The 27,894-nt window shown below is 36.9% G+C and overlaps 1 protein-coding gene across 1 annotated transcript in view; it reads right to left on the reverse strand.

Annotated features, from left to right (window-relative positions):
* Positions 1-27,894, reverse strand: part of PREX2 (phosphatidylinositol-3,4,5-trisphosphate dependent Rac exchange factor 2) — a 187,227-nt gene that overhangs the window by 48,048 nt on the left and 111,285 nt on the right. Inside the window, exons 26-35 of the mRNA XM_087751836.1 lie at positions 27,686-27,893; positions 21,170-21,349; positions 18,239-18,333; positions 16,266-16,348; positions 15,838-15,928; positions 14,178-14,306; positions 7,968-8,009; positions 5,111-5,328; positions 2,798-2,900; positions 424-567 (exon numbers count right to left, since the gene is read on the reverse strand). Coding sequence (XP_087607962.1) covers positions 424-567; positions 2,798-2,900; positions 5,111-5,328; positions 7,968-8,009; positions 14,178-14,306; positions 15,838-15,928; positions 16,266-16,348; positions 18,239-18,333; positions 21,170-21,349; positions 27,686-27,893 — 1,293 coding nt within the window. The remainder of the gene's footprint in view (positions 1-423; positions 568-2,797; positions 2,901-5,110; positions 5,329-7,967; positions 8,010-14,177; positions 14,307-15,837; positions 15,929-16,265; positions 16,349-18,238; positions 18,334-21,169; positions 21,350-27,685; position 27,894) is intronic.

Here is a 27,894-nt window from a genome sequence, read left to right on the forward strand (position 1 = left end):
TGTAGTCCTTAAATCTGAAGTAACAGGAAGAGATTACAATAGCATCTGGAATGCAAAACACTTCTAAAAGCAAGTTTCATGGTCTGACTATTGTCCACTAATGTCTACAAAGAACAAAACAATATTGATGAAAGAGGATTCATTCTTTGGTGTTGGAATAATCTAACAGGTATAAACTTAGAAATGTATACCCATGCCTCTCTTTTTTTTTTTTTTTTAATCACAAATCACAGCATTTCTTAAATTCACATTTTAATTCAAAGTTCTCAATAAATGACCACATTAAACAACATATTTAAATATAAGCATTGTGCCCTTACAGTTACAAAGGATTTAAATCAGAGTGAATAAGTAGGTTTTCAAAGAGAGTTAAATATTTTGTGAAAAGATTGGGGGGGGGTGTGTAATTCAAACTCAAGTTACCTTGTGAAAAAAGTACTGGGTGGATTTTAAATCCCCCTCCATTCTTCAGCCTTTGAGGAAGCTGTTCAAAATGGTAACTATCAAGGTAGAAGTAAACCTTCAGGGTTTGCCGGCTTCCTTCTGCTTGGTATGTGATTGGTACATCTAAGAATACAGTCAGTGTTACTATTTCATTAAAAGCAATGACACATCCTTTTCCAGGAACTGTTGCACCCAAAAATCACACGGTTAGACAAAAATCACTGCAGACACAAACCTAATACATGCAGTATTTTACATTATACTCAGTGTTGCTGTGGCCACTTTTGGCCTATCCATTATGAGGAAGCAGATAAACAGAAAAGCAGTAACTGTCATCTTTGCCAGCCTGTCAATGACAGCAAAAATACTAAGGAAATAATGCAGTTGGCAGCATCCTACTTGTATTCCCTGTAAAACTGAAGAAACATCTATATACAGCATATAGTTTAAAATCACTGGAAGGATACCTTTAGCCATATTTCACATGCCTTCCTCAGGTGCACGATGTATAAGGTCAGTGTGATATATAGAGTCAGATTCTCCTCAGATTTTTGTGGGATAGAACACAGGTAAATATACAGTAGCTACCAGCATATTCATTAAATCATTATTAAAAATCAGGACTCAACTGAGAAAACAAATGTATTACGGTAGAATATATAAAACTATAAAAGCACATTTCATTACACTTTGACAAGCTAAATGTCATAATACATGAAATGGGGTAGAGTTCAGGGCAACTAGTACCATCATTTTGCAGTTACAGTGATTCCCTAACATACGTTTTGTGTATTCTGCCAGATGATCAACAGGTAATGACCATTAGCAAAAGCTGACAAAAATTTTCCATTTAGCTAAATGTTTCAGAGGAAGTCACTTGAATTCAATTGAAGCTTTGTACGTATTTCCTGTTTAAGTATCATTTCCGTACAAAAGTCTCCAAGTTGAAAGCAGTAACAATAAAATCTAGTGATTTGCATTAATAATATTATTATGTAGTTTTTACACTGTTTACATAAATTATTTTGCACCTAAATGGAAAAGATTCCAAAGGAACATTTTTCACTATTTTTGGTAATAAGAAAAAGACTTTTTTTTCTTTTATTGATTATGCAGACTCATAAATGGAAAAAATAAATTTGCCAGTTCCTTGCCTTCTGTAACTACAGCGAGGATGACTGTGGTGGCAACACTTAAACCAAAAGGAAATACAGAATTTACGACAATCCTAGAACACACGGACTTTCCATTTATCTCTGTTTTAGCACAGACACCTCAGACGGAAGATACAGCAATATGAACAGCTCATGACAGGCATGGGCTTAACTCCCCATCAGGAGGCCCTCCTGTAAATCCAGTTCCATGTTGTTACCTGGCTTGACAGCGCTTCTTTTTAAAACAAACACTCTGAACAGGGTCCTTACTTGAATTATACAGAAATAAATATGGTCTTATATAGGCTAATTTCTACCTGACTACCAGCCCTGAGCTACTGAATTCTTCGGAGCATGGGCAGCTTTGTGGAGGAGTTTCGTGTCTTCTGGGTTTGTTACTGCAGAAGTTCTCTCATGTGTGGTCTTGATCCGGCAAGGGAATTGTTCTAGCTAGAAAAGCTTGATGTGAAGCAGACATGCTTTCCTCCCCTCCCAGGGGAGTTATGAGACTTAGGAAAAAATGAGGGCTTTTTGCTCACTAAACAAAGTTCACTGCAGGAAAATCTCTACTGGCTGAAAACATATTAATAAAGGAGTGGCTGAAAATTAGTGAAGGGTATAAACAGCGGACTGTGAAGACAGTCCCTTCCTGTGAGCTGGGCAAGTATTGGGAGGAAGGGTTCAGGACCCTGATCGTCTGCACCAGCAGGTCTTGGAGAAAGTTTCTTGCACAATTTAAAGCTGTCCTAATAGTCTTTGCCGTCTCCTTTCAAGGCGCTCTTCCAAGATCTACTTTGTCTTTCAGATGATAAAATGAAATGGATTTTATGCTTCCACATCTCATCTCAGTTGCATTTCTCTATTAAGACCTTCAAGCTTATTTTCTCTTCAGTAACAACTAGATCTTCCAGGGACTTTCCTGATGCAGTCACATACTCCCAATGGAAAATTCGGTTAAGCAAACAGTTTTGCCCCCAAGGTTGCTGACATTGCCAGATAATGATTCTGCATTGTCACTGATGTTAGCTGTATTGCAGGAAATCTAGGAATATTAGGAGAGCTACAGATCTACTAATTCTCTATAATCCCCAGTTATATAATATTCCCTGTGGGAGGTAATGTTCTAGGAGAGAAAAAAGTTACGAATACAGAAAACGTTTCTGAACAGTAAAGCCCAGATATTAATTATAATTACTCACTCGCAACTAGTGGTTCTGGCTCGGATTGTCTGAAGTAAAAAGTAACTTTTTCCAAGTCAAACAGTGCAACCAATGTATCTTCTAGCATGGCTTGCTCGTCAGCCTAAAAAGGGCAAAAGAAAAAGTGAAATGGTCATTTCAGCCAGATGTTTCCCCTACCAGAAATAATATGAGAGCAAGACATAAAAGTAACTACAGAATGTTGCACAACATTTAATTGAGGCAATGTATAACCTAATTAACTCATAGATAATGTAAGTATCTTTGTTTCAATTGGCACTTTTCCTTTTATTTCTAGTCCAAGATTATTAAAATGAATGTTAGCGTTTCACATAGTAAATTAATAGGTAATTTATAGCTACCATTATTTCTCATGGCTTTTAATCAAACAATCCGGTAATTATTCTTTATGCAAGATACCAGACTTCAACAGCTTGTCTTGACACCAGGTCCAGCTTGTAAATTAACAGAGGGGAAATGTGAAAAACAAATTATTCTTTTAGCAAATTTCTTTTAAAAAAAAGCCATAACTTTAGCATTTCATGTATAAATAACAGATGGGAGTTCATCGTGTCCACTCTAGGCACCAATAATTGAACCAGTAGCTCAGAACGAGTACAGCTCAGGGCGATTTGCACCTTCAACTACAACATTCTAGATGCAAGTCAAGTATGCAGAGATGTGAATAATCTGATTTGCACCTATGGTTCACTCTGTGTACTCCTGCGCTAAAGAGATAGCTAAAGAGATCCAGACTAATTTACCAAAAAAGCTTCAGGAAGCAAATTACTAACTTCTCAGGACACTTTACCGAACCTTTAAAAAGGAATACAGTCATCTCCCAGTATGGTTATCTTGAGTTAAATATGCAGAGCAATTCTAGCAGAAATCAATAACCACTTAAAGTAATTCTATTCTTTATATAACCCTCCACTAGCACCTCAAGTTAGCAAGAGCCAAATGGAAATCTGAGGCATGCATTTTTCCTCCTCTAAAAACTGAAACAGTAAGAAGGCAAAGAATAATAAACTACTTGCCTATAAAATAAGAATAAACTATAGGTGACTGAATTACAGAAAGTAAAAAGAAAAAACAACAAAACTTGGTTTTCCCTGATCTATATAGTGAAATAGCATTCCCCTTTGTATTTATGAAAAAGCAAAGCTGCTAGAAATATTTTGTGTCCTGGTTCAGTTTATGAAGTCTCTATGGACAAAGCAGTTTTATCAGCAGAACAGTCTGAAAACCATTCAGTGACATGGGAAATCTTTGCACAACTGCTCATTCTTTACTGAACTCTGCCCATAATGAGTGTAATTTCCTTCAAATACCCTTGTTTAAAATAACACAGATCATTTGTAAGCAAAACAGTGCTGAGAAGGTATTGAAAAAGTTGTCTTTAAATCCTTTTCCCTTGGTTAAGAACAGTTAGACAGAAGAGACTAAATTTAATTTTATTTTCAATTCAATAATGCATACTGCTGGTATCTGATTACGTGAAAATAGCTAAGTAGCATGCATTCTCACTACAAAAGAAATCTCTACAATCTTGAAAGAAAAAACAGAAGTATTCAGTACTGTAAAGACAACAGTTATTTTGTGATAACATGACAATCAGTTATTTTCAGTGAGCAGCTCCAGAGGTTGAGAAGGCTGCCATGGAGCAGACCGCACAGACTGCTTCACAGTTCTTCAGGTTAGCAGGAACCAGTCCAGCGTGAGAAGCAGCTTAAATAGCTGAAGAAGCACTTTGGATAACTGGGGATTAGAGGACTACAAAACCATGTCCCTTTTTTAATTGTTTCTTAAGCCATGGCTCTTTGCCAAGCCTTGTGAAGAAACAGCAGATTTCCACTTACCCTGACAGGAGCAAAACAGACTAGCATTTCTAGTCCTTCAGCTACTACAGACCTATTGTTTTTTGGGGGATAAAATCATCCAAACCAGGTATTTTATTTACCTTGCATTGCTGCTTATTGCAAACTGAAGTTCTGGTTATCACCTAATACTACATTCACTCCTAGGGAACAGCTACGATAGCGGTGGGAAGTCAAGGGTAAACTCACTATCTGCTAACTCAAAACAAGCATAGTGCTGTCTTTGTGGAAAACATGTTTCCCATATCACAAGCAAACACTTCCAATATCTGTAATTATCTAAATTGCAAATTGTCCAAATAGCAGCTAATTAAGTAACAAGCTAAGCACAAAGGACACAGAAAATCACATTTATGACTAAGACTGTTTAACTGTGCCCCTGGTCCAGGGAACAAATACGGGCTGTGACCAAGCATGCCACTATGAGAAGTCTTACCATGTTAGGCGAGAGCAGGGACTGGAAATGAAGGAGAAGACCCGCACTAGCTATCTGTTCCAACCACCTTCTGCTGGCCTCCAGCGTCTCCATTTCATATTCTTTGTTGTTGTCAAACATCTGATTTAAGGCCACCATTAGTTGCTCTGAAAAAGCACAGACTGTGGCCACTAGGCTCTGACAGAAGACCATGTCTCGCCTCAGTTGTATCTCGCTATCTGTGATGGGTAAAAGCCAAAAGAGGGAAAGCAAAAATGGAGCAGGAGATTAATTAACAGCAAAGGAACTGAGCTGGAATTTTTTTCTTTGTCTAAAAAACAAGTCATTTTAACGTAAAGTAAATTACAAGTTTACAGCCTAATGTTATTCCCAGTAAATAGACACTCCATGACCAAAACTGCCATTTTCCACATTAAAAGATTATTTTATAATTCTAAAATTATGCAGAAATGTATTTAAAATCTGGACTTTAAAGTAGTTCTTCACAAACAACGTATGTTGTAGATTTTAATGCCATCAATTCTGTGTACTTCTGGTGTTACAAGGTGACGGATGTGAGTCGGATCTCTTTGCTGCAATGGGAGAACCAGCTGGGCACAAAAACATTTACTTTCCACAGGAAAGCAAGCATAGTCAGAAGCTCTTAATACGACTGCATCATCTGCTCAACTCCACAGCTACCAGCTGGGTAGGGCAGATGAAGACTACCTGCTGTGAAGTGCAGACAGGGCATATACGAGTGTTGCTACCAGAACACAATCTATCCAAATACAATCTATATACGAATATGAAATCTATAAAATAAGCACAAAGCAGCATCACATATCCAAGAAGCAGCAGAGATTTATGGTGTCAGGAGAGTCCATGACAGGTCCCTCGGTAGAAGTCTATGGAACCATTAGCAGCTGATTTAAATTAAGGACGAGCTAACCTACCAATTTATTCTGGAGGGCACAGGCATTAGATTAGCTAAAGGTCAAAAGAGTTAGAAAGGGAAACATGTTCTCAATAAAGCACAAAATTGTGGTAATAAATATTCATTGCTTCCTCCTTCTCCTCTTTTCTGAAGATCTTCAAATATTTTTATCACTATGAGCTGTTAGGCAAACATCAATCACAAATGGTACAGGTAGACTTAATCTTTCCCAGAGCAAGAGAAGATTAGGTGATATCGAGGTCTTTCCAAAGCCTAAAATCTTTGTCCTCACTTTTAGATTCCTCTGCCTCTAAGAGGCTTAGCTCCTTTTCCACCTTCTCTATGGAGCTGGCAAGACTTTAGACGACTGGGTAAGTCAGCAGAGATAATTCTGTACCCACAAAATTAATAGTGACTTTAAAAATGTGCTTTTCTTTGACTCCAAGTATTGCTCAAAGTAACTCCATTCTGTCTGTTTTCCTTCTGAGATCTTATTCAATCTTTTCCTTGACTATTGATAATAGTGACCACTCTATTCCATTTGCCAGCCTCTCAGGACCTCAGGAAAGTTTTCCATAAATGGTCTAATCACTACTGATTCTGCACTGTGACTCATCGCTTTTTGTTTTGATTATTAAAATTAACTTCTCTCTCTCTCTCCACTCTCTCAAGTTGTGCAGAATCCAGTATAGACAGAATTTTCATCTTTAAAAACTCCACCCATCTCCAGCTTCAAAAATCCCACTGGCTTCTCCACGGTCAAAAACTTCCCAATGTCACAGCAGCACTCAGGGATTTGAGCCCAACACACATTCTCTCTCCTCGCTTTGCTCAGTTTCATCTCTGTATAACAGCAGCTGACTTTCAGTGCCTTCCTCTGTACTGCCTGCTTCTGAAGCAGCCCTCTTGTGTCTCCAACACCTCATTTCCAAACCTCATTTAATACTACTTGAACATCAGATACTGCATACAAGAGCATTCTGGGCTCTTTTCACAAAAAGATTTTTATACAAAATAAACTACAGAATTTAAGAACTTATGAAACCATGCAAACAGGGAAAACTGCTTTAAAAAAAAAACAAGTCTGGGGTATTATCTGTATTATCTCAGGTCACTTATTTTGAAACACCTGAGGAATTACTAAAAACTTTTATAATATTTGGAAGAAATCTGACAACAAAGAAATGTTATATTCCCCTTTATAAAACTGCTGTTATGTGTCATAACAAAATCATGAAATAATAATGCATTCATATAGTGCTGCAAGATGGTTAATATAATCGGCTTTTACAGTCAAATATGACTGCTTACTTGAACACTTATGCACCTACAAACTATAGAGAATCTTCTGCTGCAAGTATTATTTTCTAAATACTGATTTATTGACATTTATTTTGCAGACACACATGCCTATTTTGTGTATTTGAAGCTGTACGGTGTATGGGGTGATGGTAGAATAATACACAGAATAATCAGACCCCTTTCAAAAAGGAGCGACTTAAAAAAAGGTGTTCTCTAAAAAAAAAATAAAAGGAAAGGTATGGGTTAGAATAGTAATGTAAGTCTGGAAATAGATGGGAATAAGGAGAAAAGATAAAAGGTAGGAAATAGGAAAAAGCACAAAAGAAGAAAGACAGCAGAAGTACTGTGCACAAGTTCAGTTATTTAGTAGTTATTTCATCTGCCAAGATCCAAAGTAAATGACCAGAGAAGGTATTTTGCATTAAAAAAAAAAAATGCACAATGTTTGTTAGAAACATCTTTGGAATTGCTGTGTTCTTCAGGAATACTCACTGTAAACACAGGGGTAAAGTTGTTGATTATCAGGTTATCGTGTCTGAGATTTTTCCCCTGTCTCTAACACACTATTCTGTCCAAAAGCAAAAAAAATCTCAAACCATCCGCATTCACTTCCCCCACTCCCAAAACAAGCAAAATTACCTGTATACTCAAGAAGTGCCAAGAGTATTCGTGCCTTCACCTCTTAAAGAAAAAAGAAAATATATTGAGGTCATGGTTAAAAGTGTTTTCACCAACATAATAATGCATTCCCAGTTTCTCATTATATACCAGCTTAACGCTAACGTCTTGTGTAAGCAATCCTGATTTATACCTACAAAACAGTAATGAGTCTCAACTTCACTTAATTTTACATATGACTTGATAAAATTGATAATCAAAGCACCAATACTGAGAAAGACACATGAAGAGGTACATGTGTACCAGCTGGCCAGTGCAAGTCCACATAGGAAGAATTCTAGACTTAAAACTTTCAAAAATAAAACCAGTTTTCACCGATTCCCACACTACCCCAATTCTTTCTTTTTTCTTTTCCCTCTCTCATGTCCCATACTTAAATATCTCAAATAATCCTCATTTTAATGTATACCAAAGCATCCAGGAAAAACACAACGGCATTTTCACTTTATTCTCAGCCTTCAGGATTTTATTTTCCTTCAAACATTTCTTTTCACTTAACAATCTACAAAGTAAAAAAGCACTGATTAAAAAAAAAAAAAGTCTTAATTTACATTGACAAAAATTTGGTTTTATATCTCTTTACATTGTGTGTTTGGTTTTGGTTTTTTGTTTTGGTTTTTTTTTTGGGGGGGGGGGGGCAGGGGGGTGCTTCTGAAAGTTTGCATGCTGAAGGAAGTGGTTCTTCCCCTCTACCACGTACCAGAGCACAAATTTAAATGTGTTAACCACCACTGCAAGGAACAAGCAGATTAAAAAGCTGCCATAACCTTAGAAGAGTGTCAAACTTCCAGCACACCAGCTGGCCTATAGTAACTGCCTGCAGGAACACACCGCTACTTCACATGCTTTCGCATCTTTCCAAACTTTCTTTCACACACCCAATTTTCTGTGCAGTCCTATTCCAAGCCCTGCTCAGCGGACCAGCAGAGCTGCTATGGGGTATATGGACAATAGGACAATTTGGGAATATGTTGCCCCCTACTAAAACTAACTTAATAGGTTTGAAATTTGAATTGTTTGAAATTTGAATACAACTCAGATGACGGAACTGACACTGGAGTTGACTCTATCAACCCCACAGCCTGGATTCTGTGTGTACTTGAACATTATCTGTGAAAAGCCAGAATCTTCCCCAAAGGTGACTATGCTTAAAAAAGAAGAAAACCTTTCAAGCCTGATCTTCATCTGTGCTGTACACACATTGCGAAAAGAACTGGCAGTCCGTACGCTTCTGAAATGCATGCCACGGTATCTCAAATACAAGCATCAAAACACTCAAAATTACTGGTTATTCTTGAAAATTGCCTGGTGATAGGTCTTTGCCTTAGCCTTCTGTCTTTTGAAAAAAAAAAACAAACCAAAAAAACTTACAGAGATTAATAACTTTGCATCTTGGAGTCCGAACATAGCTTAGTAATTGAAAATACAATATAGGGAAATATAGCTTTTATCTGAAGAATTTAGATACATTGAGGCTATTACTTGCAGCATATTTTGTATGAGATTTGTTGGATCTCTGAATTCAAAAGCATTTGAGGTACCTATAAATAATGATTTCCTGCTTATGGGAAAATTACAGGACACTGCAACTCTCCTTTATCATCGCTATAAATCTTCTCCGTTTCAAAATATACCCACAGGCCAGAGAGTACTTCTAGGTTATTTGTATAAGTAGAGACTTACCTGGGGTTAGAAGTGAACCTTGGATGTCAAGCATTTGCTTTTCAACAAATTCCAAATGCTATGGAAGTTTTCACCCCTTCTTGCTACACAGTGTACGGAAAGGAAGAACTCCCTAGCAATTTCTCCTTAGATTATATGATTTGTAATGCAAGATGCCTTCAACTTCTTTTATTCTTAAAAATTCTTTTGTACTACCTTTTTTTTTATCATGCTATTCTGCTATTCTGATCTTTGCCAATAAACGCTAGATTTTAGTTTTATTTTGTTTCTCACATCTGAAAATATTTTTGAAATGACTGAGATTTGCACTGCATGTTTTATGATTTAAGTCGAAATACATTTTTTTATACCTTTAATAACTGAAAGGCTCCTTCACTCCTCACTCCTAATTTAAATTAAAATAGATGTGAACTTTCTCAATTGCATAGTATTTCCTGTTTAAACTTAAAATTATTGTGCTAGCAAAACAACTGCACTTACTTACGTGACTAGCTGACTAGAAATCTGACTTGCTCTAAAACATCTCTTCTTTTGACCAAAAATCTTACCTGTGTTTTCTGTGGGAAAAAGCAACTACAGAAATTTCTCCTCCTCTTTGTTCTCTTTACACCTTTCTGTTGTTACATTGGCCAGTTTTGGTTTTACCTTCCTTCTGAAGGATCCTTTTCTTTCCATCCATCTTGTTGATTTTCCTGGTTCCTACTCGAGTCATCCCTCGGCTTTTCCTCTTGTGCTGTCCGTTTCTCATGTTACATATCTCACGTACATCCAGAATCCTGTACGTACATTATTGCTTCTCTATTCAGTGACTGTTGAATTCCTGCCCTGACTACTGCTCTCTCCTGCACCAAAATCAAGCACTCCATTTTCAAAGATCTCCCTGTGCCAACAACTTACCTTTATTGGTTTAACAATTTAGTAGGCCCAGTCACTCCAAGAAATCACTTTCATCTTTTCTTTAGTTACTTAGCTCCAGATAAATCCTCCTAGAATCTCTGTACTACTTCAGAGAACTCTCCAATTCTATCTACTTGATTAGCCTTCTAGGGCTGCCTTTTACTGTAACCATAGAAAACTTTTCTTCCTCTAATGATATGGTAGGACAAATCACATGAGACAAAGCAATCTCCACATATGTTTTAAATTTACTGTGAAGGAAGGTTTGCTTGTTTTTTTCTTTTTCTTTTTTTTTTTTTTAATCTGTGCAAACCTTCAATATTGTTCTCCCAATTCCAATACTAATAAAAAGAAAACTGACAGACCAGAACAATCATCCTCAAGGCATTCTGAGTTTTCCTATTTCTTCATATTTATTACGCAAAGTAAATAAAAAGAATCCTAAGATCTAGGACTTAAAATGTCTCATTTTTGTGGGGCTCCCATGTCTCCTTCTGCTTTAAAGCACTACTCAGTCTAATCTAATACAACACATTCTACAATGCAACTGAACAACGAGTAAGAAATTATAATAGCCTGTGATTTTTTATGAAAATAAAAATGAGTCAGTTTTCAATAAGGAGATGCATTTGCTGAAAGTATTCAACCTTACTTTAGTATTCGCCAATAATGGTTAAGTATGTTTATAACAACTGGAGGTTTTAATTACAACAATTTTTTCCCCACGGTGAACAAAGTTGTGCCTGTGGTCTCCTTTGACTACTTCTTCTAGAACCTGCTAGAAGAGGCAAATACATCTGCTTTCCTCAATTATTAAAATACTGCCCTCTACTTATAACCAAACATGAAGATTCTTCTAAAATCCCAAGACTTTGTTCAACTTGTTCTCAAAGCCCAATTAAGCAGTCAAATTAGGGGACATCTTTTGTTTTTTTCTGAATGAGGCAAATAAGAGGGGAAAAAGGGGAGGTAAATCTCTGTACCATGTGTTAGGTTTTCAGCCAGAAAAAGCTCAGGGCAGTACTAGTGGTTCTTCTAGGTATCCTGACCATTTGTGAACACAATGCACAATGGCAAGATTAGAAAGGAGAACACAAGACAAAGATATGATATGAAGGGAAAATTTAGCTGCCAAAGCATTTTTAACCCTGCTTCATGCTCATCTGATTTCAGTTAGATCCAGCTGCTGGTTGTGTCTCAAGTTTAATTTATACAGGCCAAAGCCTGTCTAAATCACAGCAGTCTCCCAAAATGGCCTGAGGGACACATTTCTGCCCTGAAACTTTTCAACACTGAATTACATATACCTGTCCAGACATGCCTTGGAAACTAAGGCTTGAGAATCAATTATTCACTTCCATTCTCCTTTTTCTCCATGCTATTTGTGCCAGGGAAGCCACAAGACCCTAGGCTTTCAGGTATCCATTACATCACACCAATTCCTTGGTCCCACAGGCAAATCAAAATTATGACAAAGATGTGGATCATGACTCTCCAGAGTACTTCTCAGGAACAAGTGTTAGTGATACCAGTTTGGGGGGTGGTGGTGGAATAGGAATCAAATTAAAGAAAAAAGAAAAAACACAAAATATTAGGAAGATGTAAAGACTGATTGTGAATAAACAACCTAAGATGATAATTTTACATGTAAACCCATGTATTTGGTTAAGAAGATGGTACAGAAGCCAGTTGTTGGAAATCTCTGACACAAGCTCAGATGCCATGGATGGAAAGGGAGAGCCACAAATATTTAAAATTGGCAGACAACTTCTGAGACACAGTGATGAAAGAAGGTAAGACAGAGTGTGTGCTGTCCCTGAACAGCACAAGAATAATGCTTGTTACTATTTAGCTCTCTGAACCGTGCACCAGTCACAAGCATGACAGTTGCAATAAAGTTAGTTACTAAATTTATTAACAGAGAAAACTTTTTTTAATCCTAATTTCTAAAACAGTAGAAAATGCCAACAGTTTTATTGTTCCGTAAACATCAAGATTCCTTCTGATAAATATCACCATTACATTATAGTAGTACTGTAAAAAGAGAAGTTTTGTATTATAGAGAGGCAGCAAGTCATTTGGACCTTGCTGAACTCTCCCACAAAATTTTGTGGTAGATTTAAAACCAAATTTATCTGAATAACCTGAGCTCAATATTGAGGGTATATGACTAATGTTGAAATGGGTTAAGTCTATTAGTTCTATTTATGGGCAAACAAGTTATGTGAAAATGGTCTGTTAGGCTTGACTTCAGAAGGGGGGCAATGAAGGACTGTTAAAGACACATTTCCACTCCTCCTGAACTGTGAAAGAAACCATGATTAATACTTGAATATAATTTGGTTTAGGCTGAAGATAGACCTGTAGAAAAAAGGATCGAAAAATATTTATTCATTTTTCACTCAGTAACAGCCACCATTAAACTAAAATTATTCTTAGTATTAGAGAGTCAATCCCACTGTGATTGACTCAAAAAACAGGAGATATTTTTGTGGTTGTTTTTATAATTTTCTAACCCAGGGTCTGAAAATATGATTGTATCTGAAATAAGAAATACCAAAAGTCAGAGAAGGAGGAGTTCGTTTGGTTTGGCTGGTTGATTTTTGAAGGTTTATCTTAATAAAACTTATCACAAAGTTCTTTTCCAGTGACCTGAAATTTAGCAGTTTCCTTATGGGACACCATGGAAACAGGCCAACAAAACAAAAGAAGCTAAACATACACACAAATCATTTAAAGCTAGACCTGACACAAGTTTTGTTCCCATGTGGACTCCTAGGGCAAGTAGTTTTATAAAAATCATTTTGCTCATTATTTCTGTTTCTCTATCAAACAGCATAGGAAATAAAGCAGAAGCTACAGGCAAGATTTTATGGAGAGGAAATCCCAGTTACTTCCTTATGAAGCCAGGGGAAAGGGCAGAAAACCCCAGCTCACATTGTCACTTGGTGGTGAAAAGGAGCAGAGTACTAGGTAACTTTTAGATACTGGTGGGAGGGAGGTGGAAGAGGAGGAGTGGTAGGACCAGTTGTGATGGAGTAAGTGAAAACCAGTAGAAGAGGTTTGGCTTCATGGCAGAAGAGGGAGAATGGTTTTAGAGGGATAATGATTCCAGATCAATGACAGATAAGAGCAAGATATAGGACAAAAGTTGTCCTGCAGAGTCTTCATCTTTCCATTTAAGATGGTAGAAAAAAGGGAGTTTAATTGCAAGGAAAGCCCCATTTTGGTGTATCAGTCCCATGAAGTTCTGTGACAAATGAGTCAAGCCCACTGGACTTCAGCAGCAACTGAAATAACTTAGCACATGCAACATATGGTTCATTTTTTTTCACTTGTCAGAAGAGGCAATTTTCTCTTCAGTATCTGAAGCCAACAGGGTGCACACGAGACAGCTGAGATATACTCCACTAACCTTCTTACTAAGAACACAAAAAAGTCCTGAAATTCAGGACTACTTCCCTACACTACACTGTGTTCAGCAAACCTTGCCTAGCAGCAACGTGACACAGTTGTATCTTTCCCCTTCCCTTCTCCAGGCTCTCTATGGTTAATGAAGTGTTTATTTATGGTCATGTTGTTCTTACTAACCTTCAACAAATTTTCTGATATTCTGGGCAAGACTGCGGACGCTGCTGGGGAGGTTCCAAGGGTCTTGCTTGATGTGGAGTCGTAGCCTCTTTGGACAGTTAAGCTTCGGTTCCATTTCCTGCTGAAACTCTAAGCAAGGATAAAAATAGTATTCTTCTGCTTAAACCTCTTGAGAAAGCCACAGTAAGACATTATTTCTTCCTAAATGTTTTCACAGCTCAAGGAGCTGTCAACTTATTTAACTCTAGTTAAAGCTAGGGTGACAGGTCTAACAGTCATCTAAGCTCCCTACTTAGACAAAGGAGAGAGTGAGCAGCATTCCCGAACATGATTCTTTCTGAGCCAGGTACATAAGATAGAAGGTGCCTGTCTCAGTGGAGTAAGCAGGACCCTGGAACTTCTAAAGGCAAAATTAATTCAATCAGAAAGTTAAACTTAAAACAAAAATTACTTATCGCTTAACCTAGTCTATCTTTCAAATCACTGAAGTGCTCCTTGTACGGTTCATGACGATGGTGCAGATCAAGAATAAAACATTTGACGTGTCCATATCTTGTGTCCAACTGAACATTTATTATACCACTGAAAGGGTAACATTTTGTTGTGTAAGCCTGCCAGGTACTCAATCTGAAACACTGAGAAACACAAGAGAGCAGAAATGCTCTAGGTTCATCCCCATTACCTTGGTGCCAAAATAGGAAACAAAAACAACAACAAAAAAGTAAAATAAAAAGAGGAGGTTATGCAGTCTTCCATGCAAATTCAGTGAGGGGGAAGTACTTCAGGCTTTGTAAAACCAGGTAATTGGGGTACAGTAATTATGCTCTGTTGACTTCAGTGGGATTTTCGTGATTTATAAAAGCCAAAGATCCACCCTCTGGCCATCTAAAATTAGTTTTCTTTGCTAAAAGACATATGCAGGATCAATAGAATCATAATCAAACCTGTTATACATATTAATACAACATTCAGTCTCCCCTTGAGCTTTTTTCTTTTTTCTTTTTTTTTTTTTTCTTTAAAAAAAACTCGGTTCACTAAAAGAAGTCCTTTGTATTTTTCATCAGAATCTTATGGCTACCACCAGATACCTATTTATACATTTAGACTCAAGCAACTATGGGAATGTTAGCAGAGTATCTGAAATTACATACAGGATTTTTTTTTTAAACAATCAATAATACTTATATAAGCATATATTTGGCATAAGTATTACTGTGACTATAAATTTACATTTGCAAATTATTTATAAATCAACTTCATAAATAATATATCTACAAAAAATAATAAAAATCTGGCAATAGTAATAAAATAGGTCAGAAATGGCTTCAGTAGTTGAGACAAAAATGTAATAAAAACACCTGCAATATACAAAACCTGTTTCTTGCTTCAAAAACCTCAGCAATTCTATAGTCAGTTCAGAGTCCAAAATCTAAAGCTGACTTTCCAACAAACCTGAAATTCTTTCATACGTTGTGCAATAGAAGAAGCCAGTTTTTAACTAAGAATAAGATCTACTTAAGAATTTCAACAATCAACTATTGCAGAATATGCCAAGATTAAGCAAAATCAGTTCTTTAACACCCAGCTCAAGGAGCAGATAGCCATACCCATGTACCCTTCAAGCTGCCTTTTGATTCTCGTAGACAGAATTAAATATTACCTTGGAGGCCTCGACCTGGTGTAAAGTATTTTGTCTGCTCAAAGGCCCTCATCACAGCTGGTCCTTTCAGAAGATTGACAATTGAATCGACCTGTTGGGATCAAGGTTCTGTGAGAAAGACGTTTTTTACAGCAACAATTAGAAATTCTTTCTTTAAGAAATATGGACTACAGAAAAGCAGCTTTGGATTCTTTCTTACCCAATGGCTCTGGTTAAAGTAACAAGCTAGGGAATGTTAGACTAAATCTAAGGACCTGTTTAATTCGCAGTTTTGAACTATTTACAGAAAACTGAAGGAGAATGAGTAAATACATACCATCCCAGTAAACACTGGAAAGCAAAAGTAAAAAGAAAAAGAAGTATTTGCTAAAGACATCTTAGCTCAGACATGGACATTAGTATCAAAGCCAAGAAAAATAATCTCATACTTGACCAAAAAGATGCTCCAAACAGCTATGGAGCTTGTCCTGTTTATCATGGGAGATTCGAACACTTATGGGAAGCTCATCACCTGAAAAATATTTCAAAACGAAAAACTGTTTAGAAGTTTCAGCATATTTTCCAAAATCTTTGTAGCACAGATAATCTGCTTTGCACACAGACTGATGCTTAGGCTTTCAGGATTATAGTCACTGTTCTCCCTACATGTTTTGCATTTAGTAGTCACTCAATAATACAGAAATAGCTCTTAGAGAACGCACCATATTCAAAACCCAACTGGACATGGTCTTGGACAACTTGCTCTAGATGACCCTGCTGAAGCAGGGGATTGGACTGGATGATCTCAAGAGGTCCTTTCAAATCGCAACCATTCTGTGACCAGAATACATGACTCTTCTATGCTGGAGAACACGCTAAACAGACTCTACAGACAATTCACAATCCTACTGTTCTTACGAATTAAATGGTTCTGAGATTCTAGTAATTCAACAAAAATACAGCATCCAAGTCCTGTATTTGATATGAAGCTTTTAGTAGTACATACCACATCATTTCCTAAGAGAGTACAAAGGAGAAGGACTCTTCTAGGTCACTGCCCTCAGTCATTTGCTCTCTTGGACAACAAGTGATGCAACCTGAACTCTTTCGAAAGCTGTGAAAAATTGAACTTAAAACTGGTTTTCCTTATCTGTCACTGCAACGGCAAGGAGAAGTAGCCACTTGATAATTTATAATCCAAATTTATTCATGGTCAATCTAGACTCATTTTTCTTATGTCAGTGAAACACTTAAATAGCGCTTTTCTCCCTTGATTTTTTTTAGCTCCTTTAGATGTCCTTACAGCCAGTAGTTATAACCCTTCATGGGATTTTAATTGCAACAGATGGAGCACAGTGGCAAAGAGCCCTGCTCTGGAGTTAACCAGGTTACCTTTGGAACCAGAAGAAAATTAAGTCATCAGGAGAGTGGGAGTTTCACTGAGCAGCAGTATTTATCAAATTGAACACTGTATCTGCACTTGGCTAGCAGAAACATATTATTTTAGGCACCTCAGTTGATACTTCAGCTTGATGCTGCACAAGTGCTTACCAGCTCATTTAAGTTGAAGATACAGACCCTGGGTCTCCTCTTTTATTAACAGTTCTTTATGTCCTTCATCCTTTCTCCTGTATTTGCTCAGCTCTGTAAGTATACATCATTTCTGGAAAGTAGCTGCCTAGAATTGCGTTACTCACAAGGTATCTCAGATACCTTGCATAATGTCATTAATACTTTCCTATCCCAATTGAAAATACTTCTCCTGGTACAACCAGCGATAAAAAAAAAAACTTGCCTTCTCTAGGGCCAACTCTCACTGGTGGCTCATATTCAACTAATATGCCCAGTTCTTTCTTTTCCTAAATCATTCCCAAATGATAAACTCCCAGCTTAGAGCAAATACTTTTTATTATTAGTCCCTGAATATATGACCTTGTACTCCATGCAGTTAAATCCCATCTCATTCCTATTAGCAGCTGCATTTATTTAAATTCAATTTGTCATGGCATAAACAAGAATGTCCTTCTATGTGGTCTGACATTCCTTCCTACAAACATACACAGCCGTATCCTGCCATCCGGTTGCTGACACAGGCTGGGAGAGCATTCCACACTCACCTAAAATGCTCCTTACTTTGTGCAACATAACGCACTGTCAAGGTCAAGGCATGAAAGTGGTTAAAAGCAGTGACTCTAAGAGCTCTAACTAATTCAGTCTATTCACAGAGATGCTGGAATGTTGGCTGTCTTTCACAGAAGGACTCTTAAGTGCAGCACCAGCTAGGCAGAAGCAAAATGATACACTTCTATTATCAAGGATGCAATTTTTAAAACAAAACAAACAAAACTGCCAGGCAAATGAAAAGAATAAACTGAATAAAAGGAACAGATGACAGATTCATAGCTGACTTTTCTAAACATACCTGAATCCATTTCATCACTGTGAAAATACGAACTGCACTGACTGCTACAAATGCTGGTGAATGAGGCAATGGAGTTCCTATTGCTGTTGCAATCGCTTGAAAAAAAACACACACACACAAAAAAAAAGAAATAAAGTCATGTCCTTTAACACAGGCTCTGTATCAAAGTTATGGAAATTCTTTCCCTTTTCCCTTTTTAAATTTAATGATAAGATGGTCTGTACAATTCTTTATCAACAATAAAGATCCCTATACTTAGGCTATCATTTAATTTGCAATCCTGGTAGGATTCAGAGGACCAGATTCCCAAAACAGATGATTCAATTGTCTCCCTTCACCTTGCATGTGAACAAGTACTTGCAGAATGATAATATACACTTTCAATGCAAAACAACCAACTTTTCTTACACAAGTGAGTTTTTGAAACTGTGGCCTCAAATGTTTCAGTAACTCCACGTTTCAATTACTCCTAGTAATTGTACTCCTAGTCCATAGCTAATACAAATGACGAAATATTCCGGTTTATGACTTGCAAATTATAGTCCACAATGGGTTTAGAAGAGCTTTGATCCATTTGAGTAGCACCAAAACTCAAATTACAAACAATTTTTCCCTGACAGCCAAAATATAGTTTATGATCCCACCTCTTCCAGCTGTCCATTTTGTTAGAGATGTATAGACATCTTCATCTGTGACTTCAGTGAAAACTTCTATGCACACAAAATGTCACCCACATTGGTCTAATAAGGAGATTTGGGGATTACAATGTGTAAGTTTTTTCTGCTCATTTCTCTCCGAAATAAATTGTTCTGTGCAGCAAATAGATGGAGAACATACCTACTTCTGCAGCATAAACAGAGTAAAACATAGCCTTTTGTGCTAAAAATCCTATGAAGATAAATTTGAATTCAAAGTCTTCAGAGTTATTTAGCCACATGAAGATCGTTTACTTTTAATGCAGGAAATACTTAAGTAATTATCCAGCACAGGGAGTCTTAAAAACCCAAGTGAATATAAGATAATGTACAACTGTACCTAAAGGGTATTTATACATAATGATCTGGTTTTGGTTTTATGAATTGGGTGTACCCATTCACCAAGATAGACATATCTGTATTTTATAGATAATACTGCAGTTATACATGTACCCATGTGCTCCCTACTTGTTTTCTTTATTTTTGTAAATACAGAAATGATCTTTTACTAGTTTTGGCGTACTGACTTACATTTCCTGGCTAAGGTGTGTGTTTTGGACCTGTAGTCAAGCAGGTAAGAGAATGGGGAAAACTTTTAAATGAAGGAATATGATATAATTACAATTATATCCATTAGGCAGATGAAAAGACATCAGTAACAACATGTTCCTAACAGAGAGTGAACGGTCCCAAGGAGTATTAAGAATTTCTGGCTGGATATTAAGAAATGTTTTCTAACTAACTCTATTCAATCTCCAAAGGGAAGATGAAGGTTATTTAAAACTGGATTGTGCAAAGCATGAGAAAATAAAACACAGGAAAATGAGAAACAGATTAGATGTTTTAGCTATATCATTCTGCATTTTTATTGTGTTGTATCATAAGGTTTAGAATAAGACCCTACAACACAAAATGAGAGTATTCTAAGGGCTGAAATTAGCCCATAGAATCTAGGGGTAGTTCTAATAATAACCACAGTGGCATTATGGGAGCTGGAGATTTTAAGTATTGCCTAATTTAAGTATTTAAGCAAAGAAACAAAAAATTCCGATCTCACTCCAACAATTGTTCTGAACTCACAGATTTTATGATTATTCTGCATATGGAACCCTCGATTTTATCATTTCTAAACAGCCAGAATGGCCTATAAATGACTGGAATCAGAATAAAGAAAATATTTTAAACAAAGAGACACTCATGTCCTAAGTCACACCTTTTTTCTCCACATACAAAGCTTGTGCCAGCTGGGGAACTTCCCAACTGGAGCAAGTGCAGACCACTGCAGCAGCTCCGGCACATTCAGTTTGACACATCATGGACATGCAGAAACCCCTAAATACACTTCAGCTGGAACAGCACTATGCTCGTGTGTTCACCATGGTTAGAACAAGGTGGATTTAATCTGTGAAAATTATCTCTACATTTATTTCTGTTCAACTTTATACATACATTTCTGTTTCTACTCTGACAAAGAGTTCCTATCTACCATGCTGCAGTAATCAAATATTAGCTTATGAAAGAGATCTCAGCAACACAGGGTTCTGTAGAAAAACGATGACCCTACTGAGATTCTACTTACTGAGCATAATAATGAACCACAATAATGAACAAATAATAAACTCTTATTTTACTTGCAGCTAAAATTTTAATTTAGATTTTATATTGTGTAGTTAACAAATTCTCTCTAAGCAACAGAAGATAGTCTTTATAAGACCTATGCTTGCTATAATTATTCTTTCCTTTTCAAAATTTTTTGTATTTTCATTCACAGTAAATGTGATGCATTATGAATTCTAGAGATGAGATAATGCTACAATATTTAGAGTGGAAGAAGGTGAGGAATATCTGTTGAGAAACAGTTTGTTTTATTTTTTCTTTAGATCAGCAAGAGTGGTGGCTCTGCCATCTTGCTTTCCATGGTAGATATTTGGTTTGTTGTTGGGGAACATAATAACAGAAATTATTTCTGGTTTTTGTAAGACAGGTAATCTAAGGTAAAGCTTTACAGCTCTGGCTGTGATATCCTATAAAGGTTAGGGATACAGAGATCTAATAACTAATCTGTACTCATAAAAGAGTTTATTTTACACATCTTGTAACACATCTTGATGCTAGTTGTTCCTCTGTTAGAAATTTCAGAATCATTATATTCTGATAGTCTTCATAGCCACTTGACAGTCTACAAACGCACAGGTTTGATTCAGTTGACAAATAAAAGTACTATTAGTAAAGTTACCTGTAAGAATCCCTGTTGCTGATAGTATCATGACCAGAATCTTCTTGTTCATCACCTGTCACGCTGAAACAGACTTTCTTCCCATTCTTTTCCCCTTTTTCATTATCACTGTCTGCTGGTATTAAAGGCTCAGGCGTTTTACGTTCTGATTTGGGAGAATATGTTATTGAAGAAAGAAGGCTGTGAGACAAAAAAAGATAAATTCATGTTTTTCAAAAGGGAGCTAACAACAGGATAACATTTCTCATCAACGTCCTCCAACTATTATCCTATAATATGTGAAGGGAACATCTTAATTCAGTCCATATCTATTTGAAACCAGGGAAGAAAGTGATGCATTCTGCTGTTAAAAAGTGTAACAGTGAAACCCATTAGCATTACTTAATCTTGTATGAAGGCAATGATTCCGGCTGGGGAAGAACTACATCACATTCTTGAACACTTGGGGTCAAATTTTATTTTAACATAGCTATTTTTAAACACGAACCTTGTACTCCTCAGCACAAATCAAGAAAACAAACCAAAGAAACTATATCTCTGTGAAAAGCATGTATTTTCCCAATTACTACTGTACCAGATACGCCAGCCTGCATCACAAGCTATTTTACTAAGGCATTTTAAGAATCTTTATTAACATGTCTGGTTATTTCCTGACATTCAAAGTGTCTAAGCCACTATCACTAGTAAAACTGATGATTAATCTACAAGCTTCTGTGGTGAGCACAAAAGTGACATCCAGTCAAGAAGAGAGAACAGTGCAGACTGCTAAATTTAGAACATGCACAAATACTGGAAGCAAAAGATTCATATTCTTGGGTGATTAACTCATATTGAGATGTTCTAATTTACTTTCAAGATGAGAACAGCTATAATGGGTAACTGTCCTTTAATTCCTATTACTCAAACACTCCATTAGAATGACGTTTTCAAACTAATATTTGGATTTGAAGGGCAGCGTTTTTCTTGAAAAACTACCTTCTAACTACCTGAAATCAGAAGACACTGAATTAAGCTTTTTTTCCTGTAAAGTACTTAGACACAGTAGCAGGGTTTTATGGTAGGAGCTGTCAGAATGGCCAACTGGCAAACGTTCTACCAAATACATGGCAGGATTCAAACATATGTTAGATCTTTTTGTCACACAATTTTTACTTCTGAAGGGAAACTATGGGAGATGCATAACTTTTGTGAACAAAAATGCTGCCCTAATTGTTATTAAAAGGTAGCATTCAGAATTCCTTCCTTTACTCTTATTTCTCGCCACATATATTAGCATTGTTACATTATGCAAGGGGGGAATTCTGACTTTAAGTGGTTTAGAGCTCCATCTGAATTTTGTGGGGCTATGCCAGTTGAGGTAATTAATTCTGAATCCTAACAAAGTTAAGCTTGCTCAGCTACAGCTACATCAGTACTGACCTATCAATTTCTCTACTCTTTTGACAAAGATATTCTACCAGAAAACAACCTGATCCTAAGCTGTTCTTGAAAGTTGAAGTTTCTCGACTTGGAGCAATGACTTTCTGCGTACAAAACACAGACAACGTGTGCAACATGATGTTCAAGTATAACATTTTTGAGTATACACAAATAATTCCCGGAGTCTCAGGAATGGACAGAGTTTTAACAAGGAAATTAAGAAACCATACACTCTGGAAACGCATTAGGGTATATTATCCCTATAATGCTGTCCGTTGACTGTATAGCAATGAATACATATCTTAAATGGTATATCAAGCTCGGTCTTATTGAAATCATGACCTCATAGATGTTAACATAGGGTTTGACATTAACTTTAGGGAAACAAGGATGATAAGTAAAGCTTTTTAGCAATTCCTTTCATCATTTCTGCATAACTTTCTCTGGCTAAGAGCTAACAAGAGATAGACAGATAGGTATTTATCCTACATATAGGAAAAGGTACTGATCTGAACTGTAACTGAAATACAGAAAAACTATACAAAAGGTATAATTTTACTGGACTTTAAACCCACCCATCCACCAGACAGATATCTTTTGGGCTACATGATGCCTCAACAATTCATATCAGCGTGAAATCACAACTCAGTTCTTCCCTGTCACTTAAGTCACCGGTTAGCAGGATTCCATGAGGGAAGAAAGATGGGGCCCATATTTTACAGCAGTGTTTAGTTTCGATCTACCTGCTAGAGCATGCATGTTCTTGAACATGTCCTAAACTGTGTTATGAAAATGTGGATCTTAGAAAATCCGTTCTTTGTACTTTTAAAACTTATTTTCTGAATACAAAAACAGAAAAGGGGTTCAAAAAGGGATTAGACAAGTTCATGGCAGATAATTCTAACAGTGCTCTTAAAATAAAAGTTTCATTCCAACAAGACTTCGTAGCACTGCCTGCTGGAAGATGAGATGAGATAAGGACAAGGATTAATCTACACTTTTGTTTTTTCTTGTGTTCCCGTTATCATCCATTTCTAGGAAAATAAAAATGGGCTTTGGGCGGATCCATTCTGGTAACTTCTTGTGGGTTTTGTTGTTGCAAGAAAATAATCAAGAGTAAGAAACAAGCATAATGAACTGCAATTTCAGCTCCTGAAAATATCTTCCCCCGAGTAATTATTTGTCAAGACACAGACAGACTATTATATCCTCTTCTTTTATGTGACTGTTTAGTCACTGCTGCCAAGATCTCAGTAAAAGACTGATGAAGGTAGCTGGAGCTTTTCCTAAGGGAGTTTTTCACTTTCTCTCAGCAGGCAGGCTCTTTTTCTAAGGAAAATTTTTCTGCTGAACTACCATGAATCAAAGCTGGAACTCTGGACAAGAGTTCTGGAGCTGGTAGTTCCTGAGGTCACTGAAGTGCTCTTAGAAACCCAATTCAGGGAGTCTAAAACACACAAACCCGAACCTGGACACAAAAAAACCCCAATAATCACGCTTAAAGAGACTTTTTTTTTTTTAATATTTTTTTTTCTTCTTCTTAAACACAGTACATGCACATTATATTTTCTTTGGCGATGGGTCTACCCCAAACAAAATTATCTTAGATGTCTATCTCTCATAGGAGAAATATGTGAATGAGTAGTAACTAACAGCTAGAAAGTGTCTGTAACTATGAAGAAAATTTCCATGAAACAGAGAAATTTAAATCTCGACCAAAAAATCCTCACATGTGGAATTAATCCTATACGCAACCCAAATCAACACAATCCTAAAAGTATGCCAACCAAAACCTGCTATGGTCAGTCAAAGCATTAAAAATGGATAGCCACAGGCAGTAACAAAAGCCTATGCAACCTGTGAGCTGCTTTGCCTTTTCCTTACTCCACGGAGACTCAGAAAATGTCCAAGCATCTTGTATACTCCCAGCAGAAATCTGTCGTGGTTTAATCCCAGTTGGCAACCAAGCACCACACAGCCACTCACTCACCTTCCTCCCACCAGTGGGATGGGGGAGAGAATCTGAAGAGCAAAAGTAAGAAAACTCATGGGTTGAGATAAGAACAGTTTAATAATTGAAATACAATAATAATATTAATGAGAATAACTTGTAATGAAAAGGAAAACAACAAGAGAGAGAGAGAGAGAGGAACAAAACCCAGGAAAAACAAGTGATGCAACCTCTCACCACCCGCCAACCGATGCCCAGCCCGTCCCCGAGCAGCGATCACTGCCCTCCGGCCAACTCCCCCCAGTTTATATCCTGAGCATGATGTCATACGGTATGGCATAGCCCTTTGGCCAGTCTGGGTCAGCTGTCCTGGCTGTGCTCCCTCCCAGCTTCTTGTGCACCTGGCAGAGCATGGGAAGCTGAAAAAGTCCTTGACTAGCGTAAGCACTGCTTAGCAACAACTAAAACATCAGTGTGTTATCAACATTATTCTCATACTAAATCCAAACCACAGCACTATACCAGCTACTAGGAAGAAAATTAACTCTATTCCAGCCGAAACCAGGACAGCATCTTTCCAAAAAAAAGCTGGGATCATGGAAGCACACTAAGTGCATGCAAACCAAGAACACAGCAGAGTCACCATACAGAAAACAACTCGAAGAAGGACTTATTTCTGTATAACAACTAGCATCAGTGGTGGGTATCTGGCAATGGTACTAAAGAAGTACTGGGATACTATTAAACTATTTGAACAAGGAGTCAGTGGAACTTTGAGAGGCTGTGGAAAGGGGATATATGTCTTTTTTTGTGTGTGTCTCTCGCTCCATCAGCACTGTATTTCTTATGCAACCCAATCTCATCCATGAGCCATGACAAAAGTTATTATGAAGATAATGCTAGGAGTACACAACCTTCTCTTAGACATTCCCTTCCAATAATCCACAAGCTCTCACAGACCTGCTCTTCAGGTGAAACACTTGTTTTTCAGTTCACTTTCATTCGCTAACAGATAGGAGAGGTTGGGCAGATAACACTGCCCCAAGATTTTGGGAGTTGAGAGAGAGACCATGACCAACCTCAACACAGAGCAGACATCTAGTAACATGAAAAAGCAACAGGTTTTCAAGAGTACTGTTATAAAGGGTACCAAAGAGTCATTTAGTAGCCAAATTTTTCTATCATTCAATATCATATAAATTTGGAATTGTGATATCATGTTCATATTTTCTGTCCTGAGAAAATTGTAATAATGAGGATTGCTTATAACAACAAGCAATTCAGTAAATAAAGACATCAATTTTATCATTTCTATGTCGTAACAGAAAACAGAAGTTCTACAGCCTTTATAAAGTTCAAGGATTGGTATGTTCAAGCATTTCCTCCTAGCTGCTTAAGTATGAATATTTCTAATTAAAGCACAGCTGTTTGATTATCCTACCTTACTACTCTATCTTTTGTTTCTTAGTAGTCCTAACTTTTCTCTCAAGAGTTAATTAGTAGCTGTAACTATGTTCTAGTATAATACACAATGTACTGCTGAACTGCTCACACCCAGATAGTCCTGGCTTCCCTCTTCCCTGTTCAGCATATTTAAGTAGGTCCCTTGGCTATCCTGTTTCCTCTATAGAACCACTTTCCTCCACAGTAATTACACACTGGCAGTCCACTCAAAGTCCATGAGGAATAAAGCATGAAAAGTCCCAGTTTTACAAACAGCAAAAGATAAAATTTGCTAAATAAATCTGTGCACCTTATAGAAGAACTGCTGCAAGGCCAGCTTACAGGAAATTTACAAAACAAAAAGAAGTGAACCCTTGTGTTTACTGTCACAACTGTGTGACTTGAATAGATGTGTGTATATATATACCTGTACACGCAATATATATATGTGTGTGTGTATTTATATATACATACATGTGTATGAAAGAAAGGCTCAGAAGTTCCTGTGCTTTTGCATCACAGGCTCAAGGGAGTGGAAAGGAAAGGCGTGGCAGACTGGTAACTGGAACTTCCTGAAATATTGATTGAGCTTCCATATATAATTTTCTGACTTCCTTGAGGAAGAGTGACAACACAGGCTTTACAGTCATTTTTAAGTGCACCCGAGCACTGAAATTATCTTAAATTTAATTAACTGACTTCATCTTCAGCATGATAATTAGCAGAACTATGTAAAGGCACTGAAAACAATGTTTTCTTTAAAAAATTTGAGGCCACTCTTACTTTCATTCCTATTGCAGTATGTAATACATTAAAATTACTTATTGCTGTGTAACTATTACATTACATTACTATCAGAACAGTACAAAAAAATTCCCACTCTGAAATAACTATGAAAGGACAAATCATTGTACAGTCTTCAAAATAACAGGAAAAGCAATGCTACACCACTTTTCCAAACTGGAGATCATGAAAGACTGGCTTTTAAACTCAGAAAATTATGTCATTTATATTTTCAAAATGAATAATTTCTGACATTTGCATTACATATGGGATCTTTCAAAACTAGAAGACCTATCATCCTTCTTCATCCTCATCCCAAGACAGCAAATAGCCTAGCAGTCAACCCACTTACCTCACAAATGGAAAAGCAAGTTTTAAATACTTGTCCTGAATTAGGACAAACTGTGATGAGACTGGGTCTCCCACATTCAAGCCAAGTGTCCTAATCACTCAAGAGTGGCTCTCCCTACATCCATAGTTCTTCATTAAAGCCAATTTGTTTTTGAAAAATGTCTAACAAATTAATAATCTTCCCATGGGTGAAAAATGCTTTACCTACAAATTCATCTTCAGGACTATTCAGCAATACCTGAAGAGTTCAATAAAAGCTATTTTTATACCTCTTCCCTTTGTTTCCATTCCTAGTGAAATTTTAGATGACATGTGGGCCTCATATTTCTCTCACCTCAAAATAATTAGCATTTCCACATTCTAGAGAAAAGCTACAAACCAAAGTGGAAAAAATCAGGGATGCTCAGAAAAAGAACAAAATATATATTACCTACACTTAAATTCTTTGCCTTATTTCAATTCTATCTGAAGTCAACACTGATCCTATACTACACAAAAAGGATACCCAGATTTATCGGTATCTTCAATGGAAAAATTAAAGGCAAGTACAGATGGTAATATTTACTTACTCGTCTATTTGACAGACACATGTTTCCACCTCTTTCAGTGCAGCTTGTAATTTGGACAGCAATTTTTGGTAGACATCTTGTGTTTCTAAATCTTCTTCTTTTAAGAGGTACCTCAGACCGTGGCCCTCTTGCTGGCCAAGAGACTGTCCTGAAGGGGCAGCCATAGTAGTAATGGTATGTTGGACATAAATCATGGGGTTCAGTTTACC

This window comes from Nipponia nippon, unplaced genomic scaffold (genome assembly GCF_047370975.1).
Source record: "Nipponia nippon isolate SJK-2023a ecotype South Korea unplaced genomic scaffold, ASM4737097v1 scaffold_1, whole genome shotgun sequence".
NCBI lineage: Eukaryota > Metazoa > Chordata > Aves > Pelecaniformes > Threskiornithidae > Nipponia > Nipponia nippon.